This window comes from Bombina bombina, chromosome 6, assembly GCF_027579735.1.
Source record: "Bombina bombina isolate aBomBom1 chromosome 6, aBomBom1.pri, whole genome shotgun sequence".
NCBI classification, from domain to species: domain Eukaryota; kingdom Metazoa; phylum Chordata; class Amphibia; order Anura; family Bombinatoridae; genus Bombina; species Bombina bombina.
The window spans coordinates 714,951,989-714,969,625 of NC_069504.1; the positions used below are offsets into that span (position 1 = coordinate 714,951,989).

General features: G+C 36.3%; 1 protein-coding gene across 1 annotated transcript in view; it reads left to right on the plus strand.

The window, feature by feature from the left end:
* The window catches only part of LOC128663527 (beta-1,3-galactosyltransferase 2), a 124,373-nt gene extending 121,363 nt beyond the window's left edge, over positions 1 to 3,010 (plus strand). Inside the window, exon 2 of the mRNA XM_053717901.1 lies at positions 2,470 to 3,010. Within this exon, the coding sequence (XP_053573876.1) occupies positions 2,481 to 2,879 (399 nt within the window). The 5' untranslated portion in view covers positions 2,470 to 2,480 and the 3' untranslated portion in view covers positions 2,880 to 3,010. The remainder of the gene's footprint in view (positions 1 to 2,469) is intronic.
* Positions 3,011 to 17,637: the final 14,627 nt, after the last annotated feature.

Here is a 17,637-nt window from a genome sequence, read left to right on the forward strand (position 1 = left end):
ATAGGGTAGGGCATTTTTTTATTTTGGAGGTCTTTGTTATTTTATTAGGGGGCTTAGAGTAGGTGTAATTAGTTTAAAATTGTTGTAATATTTTTCTAATGTTTGTAAATATTTTTTTATTTTTTGTAACTTAGTTCTTTTTTATTTTTTGTACTTTAGTTAGTTTATTTAATTGTATTTATTTGTAGGTATTGTATTTAATTAATTTATTGATAGTGTAGTGTTAGGTTTAATTGTAGATAATTGTAGGTAGTTTATTTAATTTATTTATTGATAGTGTAGTGTTAGGTTTAATTGTAACTTAGGTTAGGATTTATTTTACAGGTAATTTTGTAATTATTTTAACTAGGTAACTATTAAATAGCTATTGTACCTGGTTAAAATAAATACAAAGTTGCCTGTAAAATAAATATTCATCCTAAAATAGAATATTTTGTTAGAATAAAATTATATTTAACTTAGGGGGGTGTTAGGGTTAGGGTTAGAATTAGCTTTAGGGGTTAAAAAATTTATTAGAGTAGCGGTGAGCTCCGATCGGCAGATTAGGGGTTAATACTTGAAGTTAGGTGTCGGCGATGTTAGGGAGGGCAGATTAGGGGTTAATACTATTTATTATAGGGTTATTGAGGCGGGAGTGAGGCGGATTAGGGGTTAATAACTTTATTATAGTAGCGGTGCGGTCCGCTCGGCAGATTAGGGGTTAATAAGTGTAGGCAGGTGGAGGCGACGTTGAGGGGGGCAGATTAGGGGTTAATAATTATAATATAGGGGTCGGCGGTGTTAGGGGCAGCAGATTAGGGGTACATAGCTATAATCTAGCTTTCCGTGGTGTACGGAGCGGCAGATTAGGGGTTAATAATAATATGCATGGGTCAGCGATAGCGGGGGCGGCAGATTAGGGGTTCATAAGTGTAAGGTTAGGGGTGTTTAGACTCGGGGTTCATGTTAGAGTGTTAGGTGCAGACGTAGGAAGTGTTTCCCCATAGAAAACAATGGGGCTGCGTTAGGAGCTGAACGCTGCTTTTTTGCAGGTGTTAGGTTTTTTTCAGCTCAAACAGCCCCATTGTTTTCTATGGGGGAATCGTGCACGAGCACGTTTTTGAAGCTGGCCGCGTCCGTAAGCACCGCTGGTATCGAGAGTTGCAGTGGCGTTAAATTATGCTCTACGCTCCTTTTTTGGAGCCTAACGCAGCCCTTCTGTGAACGCTAAATACCAGTGGTATTTAAAAGGTGCGGGGGAAAAAAAGCACGCGTAGTTAACGCACCCCTTAACGCATCTAGCCGATAGGTTTTAGAAAAAAAATGGATTGAAGATTACATTTTTACTCTTAGAGTATTACATTCAAATAGTACCCTGTCCCAGTTCCCTAGCCCTGTTACCTTTTTCTTGGCAAGTTTCCATGATCAAGTGTTGTGCTTAAAGATATAATGAACCAAACATTTCTCTTTAATGATTTCATACTAGAATCTGCTAGAACAGCAAATTAATCTACTAATTATTTGATACTCAATTTTTCTTTGTTCTATTATTATCTTTATTTTACAAACCAATAATATAAGCCTGGTCCCCGGGTATTTTTTTTCTTTCAAAACCATGCATAGCGGCATAGTGCTTGCTTACATTCTTGATTTATAAAATAACAATAAGAAGACAACCAAACAAATGTTATGATAGGACTATAAATTTATAAAGCTGCTTTAAATTTCCTGTTCTTTCAAAATATTGAAAGTCAAATATTTGGTTTATTATCCATTGTATCACGATTTTCATCTACTGACTTTCATCAGCCTGATAATGATTCTGCCGCCCATCCACTTGTTGCGACTATCAGCTGACCATTCTCAGCCAAATGTATGGCACACTATTCACCTTTTCATTAAATTATTTTTTTTTTTGCTATGCTTTACCATTTAAAAAAAAATAAAAAAATTAGCATTCGAAATAAATATGTCTTCACACAAACTTATTATCTATAATTTAGTATACCTTGGCTTGTGCTGATATTATTCTATCTTTAACAGTAACTCTGATCCCACCAGTAGCAGCCTCAGGAAGTAGAGAGATGTCCACTACTCTTCCACATAAGTTATAACAAACTGAAAATATAAACAAACAGGACAGGCAATAATTATCTGTACATTTTATTTTATAAAGCCTTTACTATAGCAAAAAACATCAGCTACAAATGATTTATTACGCAATATTTCTAAAAAAAATTAGTTAATTGAATATAACTTTTAATTAGATTTGACAGAGAAATAAAATATGTCCATCCTGGATATTAAAATATATTTGAGCGAATAATGTATAATAAAAGTTTGTGGATAGTCTATTGCTGTCTTTTTTTTAGATATTATGAAAGAAAACGTTTAGCGAGAGTCTTTCTATGTCTGTACAACATGTCCACAAATACATTGGTTTGCATACAACAAAATAATAACATTTGATTACTGTTTCATCTATTTCAGAACTACGAGGCATGTCTGCAGGTGGAAGCCATACCAGTCAACTGCATTTACAGTATTGGACTGTAGAGGAAAGTGATGGAGTAAATATTGATCAAACATGCTTCTCACCATCATCATCTGTGAGCGTTGTCCAACCATCAAGAAAACAACATGCCCCCATTGTGGATGAGCAGACAGCGCAGAATCAACCACCTCAACCGGAACAAGACAAGCCAACAGAAACACAAAATCAGTATAGCCGGACGGAGGAGTTACTTCTTGAAAATTTACTAGCAACAAAAAATTTGACAAAAGCGGTTGGAAATATGAGAAAAGATTTACATCGACACATAGACAGGGCATTAGCCCGTGTCAACAAAGAACAGCGCCAGGCAATAGATCAACACATTTTGGATGCAATTTATCTGTGAAAAAGTAAAAAAATTGGGTTAACTGCGCTGTGGAACCCTATTAAGCCTGTGAAAACAAGAGGAATCTCTCAACCTCTAAACAAATACTGAAGTGAAAAAAGAATAATATGAATTCTAGATGAAACCATAAAATTCGAATAACACAGGCGCTATAAAGCTTAAAATAGTGTGGTGAAAAATTGTAAAAATGAATATTATAAATTGTGTACAAACACGTGTAAATATAAATTAAATTTTGTGCAAACACAAAATAGCCCATAAATGTGAATAAACAAAAAATTGATGTGCAAGAATCTGCATATATTTAATAACAAAATAAAATGTGAACAAGTTTAAAAACGAAATACAAAGTGGCAAATGCGCTGTATACTACATGTGCAGTATACAAATGGCAACAGTTACTGAATAAAACAATTATTAGAAACAACAGGGGATGAAATAAGAGATCTCTTGATTCCAAATGGTCATCCGAAGAAGCAGTCTTTGTTGAGCCTAGGTTGAGGATATTTCAGTCAGGCTGGAACGAGACGAGAGACCGATGAAATGGCAAAAGAGGCACCAATATAAGGTTAACACTTATTCTTACACCGGAATCGGTGATGCGAACATGTGAACTCCTCTCAGTGGCTTAATCTCCAGACAGCAGGAACAGCAGCTTGAACACACCGTACAAGAGTGGCGATGAAATAAAGCCAGGTATTGTTTAACAAACACCTTTGCACGCAGGTAACTGATATCCGTACCGACGGAAGCCTAAGAGGGACAAAAAACAAGCAAACACAGAGCAACGCGTTTCAACCCTTGTTCGCATCACCGATTCCGGTGTAAGTATAAGTGTTAACCTTATATTGGTGCCTCTTTTGCCATTTCATCGGTCTCTCATCTTCTTCGGATGACCATTTGGAATCAAGAGATCTCTTATTTCATCCCCTGTTGTTTCTAATAATTGTTTTATTCAGTAACTGTTGCCATTTGTATACTGCACATGTAACTGCATCTGATCAGTGCATTTGCCACTTTGTATTTCGTTTTTAAACTTGTTCACATTTTATTTTGTTATTAAATATATGCAGAATCTTGCACATCAATATTTTGTTTATTCACATTTATTGGCTATTTTGTGTTTGCACAAAATTTCATTTATATTTACACGTGTTTGTACACAATTTGTAATACTCATTTTTACTTTTTTTTCACCACACTATTTTAAGCTTTATAGCGCCTGTGTTATTCGAATTTTATGGTTTCATCTAGAATCCATATTATTGTTTTCTCACTTCAGGATGCAATTTATCTACAACATCAACACAATGTTCCATCACATGACACATAGATTTAAGTTTAATATAATACTTATTTTTATGTCTCACAATTACTAGCTCTAATACTTATTATTTTACAGAGGTTTCAATTGAAAGTTAAATTAAAACCTTCTTTAGACATATGAGCAGCACTCCATGCCGGTTTTATAAAAATTATTTTGAAATACACATGTATTGATAATACTTACCCGTGAACTCTTTGTAGCATCCTCTTTTTTAAGGTCTGTCTCCTTTTCCCTCAAAGTAAAGTCTACAGTTTTTCTTTAGTATTCTCTTAAAAATATTAGAAAGAAACAGAGAATATTTTATTAATAAATGGAAATAAATGATGGAATGTGGATTGAGGTAAATTTAAAAGTCACTCACTTGTTTGTGCCTCTGTGCAAAGCATTAACATTATTGTATTGTTTTCTTCTTATGAGGAGCGGACTTCCAGAATGACAACACTGTGTCCTAGAGATTAACTGTATTTTTTTGCGTATGGTAGCAGCAGGCTGATTGTTAAATCTATATTTGTTTGTAGCGCTAAAATTTGATCTTAGTGCCCAAAAATATTATTTATAGTTGTAATTCAAAGATTTTTTATTAAAAATTAAGACAATAATTTTGGATAACAGTCTCCAAAACTCCCACTAACTAATAAAAAATATTGTGGCTTACCTCGAACTGTACCTAATGTGTGACAATGCTTACAACAGAAACTTTTTGTGTAACGTGTAAATATGTGTTTACAATTGTAAAATTATGATTAAGGTGCACTTTTTAATTCTAAACGATTGAAAAAAAATTGTATACACTAATACAAATGCTTGAGCAAGCTTGTTTAGGCTAAATCAAGATATAAAAAAAAATAATAACAAAAATGATAAAGAAAGTCATTACAAAGTGGAAATTGTAATAAAATCAACCATCACACCCTTGGGAAGTAAAATAGCTGTGAAATAGAAAGGACTTTTTGGTGGCCATTCAATGACAAATCATCACATAAAATTTCAATGTTTATTATGAAATATTTAAGGTTGAAGGTCACATGATGTTACCTTCAAATTACTAATATAAATCAAAATATTGGTATTTTTTGGCCTTAGCTTTTAAGTTTTAATTATTTGGAATTTGTTTTACATTTTTGGATACCCTGCTGTAGTGGGAATAATATATTATGTCTCAAAGAGGGGTAGAAAATATTGAATTTTGGAAGTTACTTGATTGATGACCTCTAGCTAACTACAAAATATCATCAAAATAAGAGATCTTTTGGTTTAGGAGCCATGATGATTTGTCATGTAATGACAACCAGCAATGCCGGATTAGCCTATCGGGATACCAGGAAATTTCATGGTGGGCGGCAGCAGCTATGGCTAGAAAAGCTACAATTTAAAGTGGTGATTAATGGATGTAATTGGGCTTTACAGTGCATATAACAAGAATATGGGGAAAAAAAATAATTAAAAAATAATATACTATAATTCTGAAACTAAATATTGGGGGGAAGGAGTATCCCAGTAATATCACCTTGGAGAAAAATTGAATGTGTGCATTATACTGGGTGAATGGAAAATAGGGCTGGTCTCCAAATTTTCCAGGGATGATTTTAATTCCCAGTCCAGTACTGACTGGCACACTGCACAAGTGGGTCAGCTGGAGATTATATCAAATTTTTAATCAGAATCAAAGCTGAGAGCTGGGTAACCCAGCTTTGGTCGATTTATTTTTAAAAATGTAATCTGCTCCAGGAGCTGGGGGGACAACTGTGAACGATGAGGTGAAAGTATATTTCCCGTGATTGAAAATACACGTTCACTGTGGACGGTGTGTTGGGGGACAGGAAACTAGCTCTTGGGCTACCACAGACAGGACAGGCCACAAAAACCTCTTTTCATCCCAAAATCTCAAGGGATATGTACTGGGGGGCAGGTGAGGTTGAGATAGGTAAAGCTTAATCATGTCGGCAGCATTGCTTTCTTTCATCTGGGGCTCTCTAATGTCTCCAACCAATGTGCCCAGTGTATCAGCCCAAAATGTAGCTGCTGTGGTGGGACGAGGACAAGCAGCAGTGCTAGGGCTTTTGGTTTTAGGTGACAGAGTATCACTATCAGACTCTGTCATCTCTTCATCTGCCTCTACAGGTGACATTTTTTTTTGTCTATCACGCACCCTATGTATCAATTTGTCCCTCCATGAGGTCAAGCTATTTGTACGGAGTGCTATCTTTCCCTTTACTCTAGGATCACAAAGTGTGGCTAGCATGTAGTGAGGGCTAATGTCGATGCACTCTTTTACACGCCGAGTCAGTTGCTCCTTCAACCTCCTTATAAGGGCAGCAACATCATCATGAAGATTACCACCAGGCAATACTTCCCTATTAGTAAGGAAATTATCTAATAGGTTCGAGAGGTGAGTGAAGAGGGGAATGACTTGTGCCAGGCTAGCATTCTCATGGCTTAAATTTTTTGTCACCGCCCAAAAAGGTGTGAGGACTGCCACTAACTGTTCAATCATGGCCCAGTCATCCCTGCCCAGTGGTCTGTCAATGCCAATGGAATGTTTGTATGCCATTGCATAGATTGCCTTTTGCTGTTCTAATATACGCTCCAGCATATCTAATGTGGTGTTCCATCTAGTACTCACATCTTGTTTGAGCCGGTGCTCTGCAAGGCCAAAATTTCTCTGTTCCTGCCTAAGGAGATGGCTATCTTTTACACTATGATGGAAGTGGCCAGCTATTTTTCGGCAACACTAAAAAAAAAGTCTTGCCAACCTTCCGGTGTCGTGATCGAGGGCAGCCTTAACAACCAGATGCAGTACATGCGCCGAACAATGTATACCCACAAACCCGCCCTCCCGTAGCGCCTTTAGCATATTGGCTGCCCCATCGGTGACAACAAAACCCATTTGTGCCTTTGTCCCTGCCTGCTCTCCTAGCCACTGAGCCACCATATTATTCAGTGCATGTAGGATGTTCTGTGAGGTGTGCTGATGATCCATCACCTCAGCATGCAGGAGAAAGGAGCGGTACCCCTTGGCTACTGCACCAGTCACTGAGTCTGAGGTTTTTGAGCCTGAACTTTTGGGTGATATAACTGGTGGTGACACATTTGGCAGCCACCAATGTGCCGTCAAAGACAGGAAGGCATGTTGGCCACTAGGAGCACTCCATAGGTCAGTGGTGAAGTGCACTGACTGTCCAGCAGCCTTTCCCAGCTACTCCTTCAAAACAACAACGCATGACCGGTAAAGTGAGGGAATTACAGATCTACTAAATGTGGTACGAGCAGGAACTTTATAATGGGGTGCAACTGCCTCCATAAGTTGTTTAAAGGGGTGCCCTTCCACCATTTTAAAAGGAGCCCCTCCAACCGCTATGAGCTGGGCAATGAGGCTTGTAATTTTTCGCACCTGTTGTCTTAAAATCCGACTGGAATGAAATACACCAAATTGCTCCATTGTGGGCTGCGTGGATTTCATGTGATGTTGGCTAACACTGATAGCAGCTGCACCAGAAGAGGCATGATCACCCTGCCCCTTGTGATTCCTACTGGTGGTGACTGTGACACTGCTAGTAGTAGTTCCCCTAGTAGTGCTGGCTGGAGCAGAGACACCACTTTCTTCCCTTAACACTACTGGCTTGTGATGGGTGTGAATGTGTTGGTTCATTCCTGAATTGGTCAGATGCCCCAACACTCTACCTCGGCTGACTTCCCTACCACACAATTTGCATTTGGCTTGGCGACCATTACCAATAGCCTCAAAATGCTCCCACACTTGTGCACGACGGATACCTTTGCCACTGTGCAGTGAAGAATCTTTTGTGACAGTTTCTTTGGACGCACATGCTGTAGCAACTTCTTTTATTTTTGTTATATCATGACCTGCTCTCTGTGATGTAACAGGAGGAGGCCTAAACATTGAAGGGATGGTGGGAATGGAGGAGGTTAGTGGCCTACCAGTAGTGGCGGGTGCACTAACTACAATCTGGCTGGGAGACTCAACACGAGCTATTGGAGAGCTCGGTGACACTGGTGGTGACGATGTTGGAGATGGAGAGGAATACAAATCTATAGAATAAGCTGAATTATGGGCAGGGGAATAGTGAGTATGATCATCTGGTTCTAAATTATACGATGACACTGATTCGTCCATGTTAGTAAACATGGATTTATCACTAGCGACATATGTTGGGGAGCCCTCTTCTCCCTGGTGACTACTGGTGCCCTCTTCACTTATATCAATAGCAGATGGACTATCAGTAATGTTGGCACTGGCATTAGCGGTGGTGGTGGCGGAAGTATCAGCATGATAATTTTTTTCTTCCTCATACTCAAATACTTCACGTTTGGGCTGCTTAAATGAATGTTCACTGTAAAAAGCCTGCATTGGTACTGTTCGGCTTCTACTGTAAAACATTTTTGTTGGCAACACGGTACTAGAACTGGACATAGCGGAGGTGGTGACACAACTGGCACTATTGATTGTACATGTTGTTTTGGGGGTAAGATCCGGAAAATTAAGACGCCGCCAAAATGCGGACTGCTTCCTGGTATCAGAGGAGGAACTATCAACCTTGCTAGAGGATTGTGAACTTAAATTTTTACTTACAGACCTTTGAAATTTATGTGGGCTCAGATGACTACTAGTACTACTGCTAGTGAATCTACGAGTGCTTTGACTACTGCTGCTGCTAGCTCTGCTTGAACCCATAAACTTTACCTGAGGCACAGAAACAGGACAGGGCAGCAGTTCCTGCTGCTTCATTTGCCTCTCCTTTGTAGTATCAGGTCTCTTGTGATACCTAAATGATGTTTCACATGAGGAGGCTGGATGACAAATGTCTGTGCCTGGCAATGAGGATGTGGATTCTGTGGAAAGATTTGACACAGTCAGTAGCGGTACACATGTGGTGGCACTGGTGGTTACTGTGTCACTGCTGCTGGTTTTTTGAGGAACATGAGGTGGGGGATGACTATCCATTACAAATAATTAGGTAGTTGTCTACTAATTGTATATATATTTAAAAAATAAAAATTGAGAAATTAAATAATGGTAAGTATTACTATAGAATTATATATTTATTATCAATTATAAACAAAAATAATTGTTTTTTAATTAATAATAATTTTTGGGTATAGATACTATCACACACACAATCAATAAAAAAATATATATTTAGCCAATAATATAGATTGGATAATGTGTCTTCTGATGATGCTGATGTTTTAAAAAAAAAAATCCTATGCTAAAGGACAAATGTGCCTGTAATGTAATATAGGTTTAAGACAGCACAGCAGTAACTCTCTTAAACAAACAAAAAAAATGTAATTACATTTTGTGTGGATATCTATCTACAATGATGAATAGTATACATACATACACACACACAAAAACATTAATTATATTTATCCACAAAGAGTAAATAATAATAATATAGGGTGATGTCTGTGTATTCTGTTGATGTGTTCAAAAATCAAAACAATCCTATGATCATTCACCAACCTGTATGCCTGTGTTATCTACGTTTAAGACCGCACAGCAGTAACTCTCTTAAACAAACAAAAAAATGTAATTAAATTTTGTGTGTATATCTATCTACAATGATGAATAGTATACATACACACACACACACAAAAACATTAATTATATTTATCCACAAAGAGTAAATAATAATAATATAGGGTGATGTCTGTGTCTTCTGTTGATGTGTTAAAAAATCAAAACAATCCTATGATCATTCGCCAACCTGTGTGCCTGTTATCTAAGTTTAAGACAGCACAGCAGTAACTAACTCTCTTAAACAAAAAAAAATTGGAGTGAGCTCAGCTCAGCTCATACAGATAGAACTCAAAAAAAGTCACACAAGACAATCAATACAATAGTACACAATTATAATATTTTTTTTAAACTAACTACTAACTAACTAGTACTATAGTGAGAAGTTCAAATAACAAGTATTAATGCAAGAACTATAAGATAAAGAAATATATATTTGACTGTTGTAAAACTTTCTCCTCTCCCTTGAGTCACAATTTCAGCCAAAAATAATAATATAATAAGCAAAAATACGCAGACCAGTAAATCTCTAGGACACTGTGCCTTCTTCTCTTCTGTTCTGTAAATGTTCAACTTCAGAAGTTCAGGGATTGTCTTCTGCTGCAATGCTGACAGCCTGCAAGTCTGATAATGTCTGCCTTCTGCTTAACATAACAGCACAGATAAGCACAGCCCTTGAGGAAAAGCTATAGCACATTGCACTGCGTGTGACAGTAATCCAAGCCACAAAATTAAAATAATATAAATATTGGACCAGAAAACTATCACTGTGACAGTAATCCAACACACAAAACAAAAGGAATGATCTGATTGGACAAGAAGACCATAGAAGAATATGACACTACACTCATTTTAATAAACAAATGAATTCGTTATATTAGTCGTATACCATGCTAGTCTAAAAACCTAACTAAATATTTTATCTCTTCATTTGTTCAATAAATAATTACATAATCATTCAGATCTCATTTTCTTCTAACTATTTTGTGGTTCTTTGGATTTAATAATAAGATTGATTTGAAGAAATAATTTTAAAACTGCGTCACGCACACGTCCGAACGGAAATGAATATATCCGAACGATTTGAATATTTCGGAACAAATGCATTCGGATTAGTAGTCATGTCACGTGTAACTATTATTAAAATAAATATATAGTAGTTACTTACCATGCATTTTATCTGTTCAATCTCACTCATATTTTAATTATTTGATAAATAATTATAAATATCTAATTTTCTAACTATTTTTTGGTTCTTTGGATATAATAATAATATTTATTTGAAAAAATCGAACTGCGCCACACACATCCGAATGAAAACAAATACGTCCGAATGATTCGAATATTTCGGAACAAATTTATTCACATTCGTATTATTTCGGAAATCATTTCATTAGGATATTCGAAACGGTCCGAAGCTCCGAATTCGACCAAATTCATACGAATTCTAATTCGGAACGAAACAAATCGCACATGTCTAATCTAAATCATGAGGAAAAAAAATGGGTTTCTGTCTCTTTAAAGTTACAATTATTAACTAAATAATACCTATTTAAATCTAATACCCATACAAATGCCCTTTTCAGGGCAATGAGTAGATTAGGTTTTTTAGATAGTTTTTTTTCTATTTTGTGGGTTTGGGGGGTGGGGTTTATAATGTTAGTGGGTCTTTGTATTTATTTGTGAGCGAAAGAGCTGTTTCACTTAGGGCAATGCCCTTCAAAAGGCCCTTTTAAGGGCTATTGGTAGTTTATTATAGATTAGTTTTTTTTTATTTTGGGGTGTTTTTTTTTAAATGGGTATTAGAACAGGAATTTTTATTATTTTTGATAAATCGTTTGTTATTTAGTGTAATGGGTTTTTTTTGTTTTGGGGTGTTTTTTTTAGATTAGGGTGGGCACTCTTAAAAGAGCTGAATGCCCTTTTAAGAGCAGTAAAAGATCTGAATGCCCTTTAAAGGGCAATGCCCATACTAATGCCCTTTTCAGGGCAATGGGTAGATTAAGTTTAACTTTATTTTTATTTTGTGGGTTTGGGGGGATGGGGTTTTTTAATGTTAGTGGGTTTTTGTGTTTATCTTTTTTATCAAAGGAGCAATGCCCTACACTTTAGGGCAATGCCCTACTACAAAAGGCCCTTTTAAGGACCTACAAAAGGCCCCTTTAAGGGCCCTTGGTAGTTTATTATAGATTAGGGATTTTTTTTATTTTGGTGGGTTTCTTGTTTTTAAAAGGGTTTTAGAATAGAAATCATTTTTATTGTTTTGGATAATTTCATTTGTTGTTTTTTGTAATGGTAGTTTTTTTTTTTTTCATTTTTTTTTTTTAAATTTTTTGTAATGGTAGGTTTTTTTATTTTGTAATAATAGCTTTTAGTGTAGGCAGCTTAGGTTTTATTTTTATTTCACAGGTAAGTTTGTATTTATTTTAACTAGGTAGTTAGTAAATAGTTAATAACTATTTACTAACTAGTCTACCTAGTTAAACTAAATACAAACTTACCTGTGAAATAAAAATAAAACCTAAGCCAGCTACAATATATTAGTTATATTGTAGCTAACTTAAGTTTTATTTCACAGGTAAGTTACTTTCTGATAGATTGCGAGTCTTGCGTTAGCCTTAAAAAGCAGCGTTGAGAGGTCCCAATGCTGCTTTTTAATGCCCGCTGGTATTACGAGTCTTGAAATGACAGGCTCACTGCTCATTTTTTTGGTCAGACTCGAAAATACCGCAAATCCACTTACGTCAATTGCGTACCCTATATTTTCAATGGGACTTGCATAGCGCTGGTATTACGAGTCTTCCAAAAAGTGAGCGGTAGTCCCACTACTGTCAAGCCTGGTACCGCATTTAAAAGTCAGTAGTTAAGAGTTTTACACTACAACGCCATAGCATAAAACTCTTAACTAAAGTGCTAAAAAGTACACTAACACCCATAAACTACCTATTAACCCCTAAACCGAGGCCCACCCACATCGCAAACACTTAAATACAATTTGTAACCCCTAATCTGCCGAACCGGACATCGCCGCCATTATAATAAATATATTAACCCCTAAACCACCGCACTCCCGCCTCGTAAACACTAGTTAAATTTTATTAACCCCTAATCTGCCGTCCCTAACATCACCGACACCTACCTACATTTATTAACCCCTAATCTGCCGCCCCCAGCGTCGACACTATATTAAAGTTATTAACCCCTAAATCTAAGTCTAACCCTAACACCCCCTAACTTAAATATAATTTAAATAAATCTAAATAAAATAACTACAATTAACTAAATTATTCCTATATAAAACTAAATACTTACCTATAAAATAAACCTTAAGGTAGCTACAATATAACTAATAGTTACATTGTATCTAGCTTAGGGTTTATTTTTATTTTACAGGCAACTTTGTATTTATTTTAACTAGGTAGAACAGTTATTAAATAGTTAAGGGGGGATTGGGTGGGTTTTACAGTAGGGTTGGTTGTGAGGGTGGTGGGTTTTAATGTTGGGGGGTATTGTACTTTTTTTTACAGGTAAAAGAGCTGATTACTTTGGGGAAATGCCCCGCAAAGGCCCTTTTAAGGGCTATTTGTAATTTAGTATAGGGTAGGGCTTTTTATTATTTTGGGGGGGCTTTTTATTTTATTAGGGGGATTAGATTAGGTGTAATTAGTTTAAAAAACTGGTAATTATTTTATTATTTTCTGTAATTTAGTGTTTGTTTGTTTTCGTACTTTAGATAATTGTATTTAATTGTATTTAATTGTAGTTAATTTAGGGAATTAATTTAATTATAGTGTAGTGTTAGGTGTAATTGTAACTTGTTAGGTTTTATTTTACAGGTAAATTTGTCTTTATTTTAACTAGGTAGCTATTAAATAGTTAATAACTATTTATTAACTATTGTACCTAGTTAAAATAAATACAAAGTTGCCTGTAAAATAAAAATAAATCCTAAGCTAGCTACAATGTAACTATTAGTTATATTGTAGCTAACTTAGGGTTTATTTTATAGGTAAGTATTTCGTTTTAAATAGGAATAATTTAGTTAATTGTAGTAATTTTATTTAAATTATATTTAAGTTAGGGGGGGGTTAGGGTTAGACTTAGGTTTAGGGGTTAAGAACTTTAATATAGTGGCGGCGACGTTGGGGGAGGCAGATTAGGGGTTAATAAGTGTAGGTAGGTGGGGGCGACAGAGTAGGGGTTAATAAATAAAATGTAGGTGTCGGCGATGTTGGGGGCAGCAGATTAGGGGTTAATAAGTATAATGTAGGTTGTGGCGGTTTCCGGAGCGGCAGATTAGGGGTTACTAATATAATGTAGGTGTCTGCGATGTCGGGGACGGCAGATAAGGGGTTAATAAGTGTAAGATTAGGGGTGTTTAGACTCGGGGTTCATGTTAGGGTGTTAGGTGTAGACATAACTTTTATTTCCCAATAGGAATCAATGGGGCTGCATTAGGAGCTGAACGGCAACGCTGCTTTTTTGCAGGTGTTAGGTTTTTTTCCAGCCGGCTCTCCCCCATTGATTCCTATGGGGAAATCGTGCACGAGCACATTTTAACAGCTCACGGCTAACGTAAGCAGAGCTGGTAATTTGTTTTTAGATTTAAAGTGGTATTATTTAGTTAATAATTTAAACTTTAATTTAGGTCTATTTAAATTATGCTAAAGTTAGGGGGTGTTAGGTTAAGGGTTAGGTTTAGGGTTAGGTTTAAAGTTAGGGGGTGTTAGGTTTAGGGGTTAATATAGTTTAATTTAGGTTGTTGCGATGTGGGGGTCGGCGGTTTGGGGGTTAATTAATAGGTTTAGTTAGTATTGGCAATGTGGGGGTGCAGTGATTGGAGAGGAGTAAAGCAGTTCAATAAATGAAAGAAAGAGGCCTGAAAAGTGACATTTCGGCAGCACTAAAAACAACTGCTCCCATTTCCCCTGGCCTTCTCTGCATCAGGAGACAGCAGGAATGCTTCCAGCAAGAGCTCCTCATCCACACACACCCTCTTGATAGATCACATGCAGAACTCGTCTAACATTTACTACAGGTGATTTTGCATACATAAAACCTGTTTGATCCTCATGGGTCAAAGAGGGCAATATAAATTTTAGACGTTCTGCTAATAGTTTTGTCATATCTGAACTTAACAAAGAGATTGGACAATATTAATTGAGTAGTATATGGTCCTTCCCAGGCTTTGGAATAAGGGTGATTTGAGCAGTCGAAAAAGAAGAAGGGGGTACTGCGTCACTATTATAATTAACCATGAATAGATCCTTAAGAATAGGTGCAACTTGTGATTTGAACAATCTGTAAAATTCGATCAGAAGACCATCTGGTCCCGAGGCTTTTCTTAAAAAGAGAGACAATATGGTTTTGTTTTTTTCATCTACTGTAATAGGGGCATTTAACTTTTCCAATTGGTCACTATCCAAGGAAGAAAGATTTATAGAATGCCAGAATTGTTTCATAACCTGATCTGGGGGTAATGAAAATTAATTTTGAATACATTTGTAAACAATTGTGAATAATAGGAACAAAGGGAAGTAGGAGAAACCTCTCTTTGTCTTTGATTATTTCAACATTTTAACTCATAATTCAAGGGTTTACTAGATTTGCTAATAGTTTGCCCACTTTATCTACATAACAATAAAATTGACCTCTTGCTTTTAGCATACTTTGTGAGGCCTGTTGAACTAAAAATGCATCATATTCTCTTTTGACTTCCACAAATTGTTTATGACGTCTACAGTCTGGAAAAGCTCAATATTCTTTAAGTTGTGGAAAGTCTATTTTAGAGTGTCTGTCATCTCTAAGGCATAGAATGTGGTAGACGTGTCATATATGATATAATATCTCCTGATAATACCACCTTGGTCATGTTCCAAAATAGCTCTGGGTTATTTAGATGTTGTATGTTATTAGTATAAAAAACATTCTGAACAACTACGTGAGATTGAAAATCATGCAAAGTAGCCAGGTATTGTGGAAATCACAGGGTTCACCTATTGCTGCCAGGTTGAACAGATTTTACAAGTAGCATAATGGGGGCTTGATCCGAGACGACTATCTCATCAATTTTAGCATCTAATACCCTAGGGATCAAGGATTCAAGGGACAGAAAGATCTGTACGTAGTGCTACTGTTGACATGCATGTATAATCTTTACCATCAGGGTAACAATGGTGCCAGATATCTACTAGTTTAAGGGAAAAGCATAAATCATTTTTTTTTTTTTTTTTTTTTGCTTCAAATATACCACTAATTCTGGGAAGTCTTAGGGGTTTTTACTTTTGCAGCTCTTTCAGTCTATCAAAAAATGGGTTTGGTGTAAAATTGAAATCTCCTCCTAATGCAACTGGAGAGTCCATAAAGGAAAATAAGAGACAAGCAAAATGTCCCATTCTTTTTGATTAGGAGCATAAAGGTTGCAAAAGGTGTAGACATGATCATCGACATCTGCTTTTATGTATCTCACATCTGGGTCTTTATTAAACATTTAGGGCTAGATTACAAGTGGAGCGCTAACTAGTGCTTTCACTAGAGTGCTAATTGCGCAAGAGGTAAACCTTTTGCGTGAGTCGGGCTGCACTGGTATTACAAGTTGAAAGTAAAAAATTATTGCTCTAGTGCTAACCAGACTCGTGAAAAAGGTTCACCGGCCGCTAGCGCAATCACCTACTGCTTCATAGAAGTCAATGGAGTAAAAAAGGTTTTTAAAAAAACTAACACCCTACTTACACGCTAACCCGAATTACCATAAGGCCCTACTCTAATAACCCTTAAACCACCACATAGCCTACCGCAAAGTCACTACTACACTATAAACTCCTAAACTGCCATCCCCCACATCATAAACTACCTATGTACACTATTAACCCCTAAACTGCCACTGCCCCACATTGCAATATCTAAACAATACTATTAACCCCTAACCCCCCCACAACGCAAAGTAATACACTAACATCTAAGCCCCCTAACCTAACACCCCCTAACTTAACCCAAAATAAACTACCCCAAACTTTACAAAAAAAAATCCTAACTACCTAACAAAAAAAAACATCTTACCTGTCAAATTAAATAAAAAACCTAATCTTACCTTTAAAAATTAAAAAACCTAACATTACAAAAAAATAAAAAACAACATTATCTATACTATATACTCTTGTTCATCTATCACCGTCGTCAGTTGCACACGTATCCAAGAGAATGTTGGCTGCGCGTGCAGCCAAAAGAATGATGGCTGCACGCTCAGCCAAAAGAATCCACCTGGATGCAACGTAGCCAAATGAAGCATTAAGAAAAAAACACCTAATCAGCCACACAAAATATTAACAAAAAACCACGTAACCGCCTGAAAGAAATAATAAAAAAACCTAACCGTCCACACAAAGTATTAAAAAAAACCTAACCACCCGCATAAAGTATTAACAAAAAAAACCTAACCACCCGCATAAAGTATTAACAAAAAAAACCTAACCACCCGCATAAAGTATTAACAAAAAAAACCTAACCACCCGCATAAAGTATTAACAAAAAAAACCTAACCGCCTGCACAAAATATTAACAATAAAAACAACTAAGCGCTCGCAAGAAATATTAACAAACACCTAAACCGCCAACCCCCACATTGCAAAATCATAAAGTAATTAACCCCTAATTAAACCACACTGCAAATAACATAATTCAAATATTAACCCCTAAACCCCCACATCACAATAAACCTAATTAACCTATTAATCCCTAAACCGCCAACCCCCCACATTGCAACAAATCTAATGAACCTATTAACCCCTAAACCACCAACCCCCCCACAATGCAAATAACTAATTTAATTACTAAGTCCCCTAACCTAACACCCCCTAAATTAACCCCAATTACTAAATTACAATTAAAAAAAA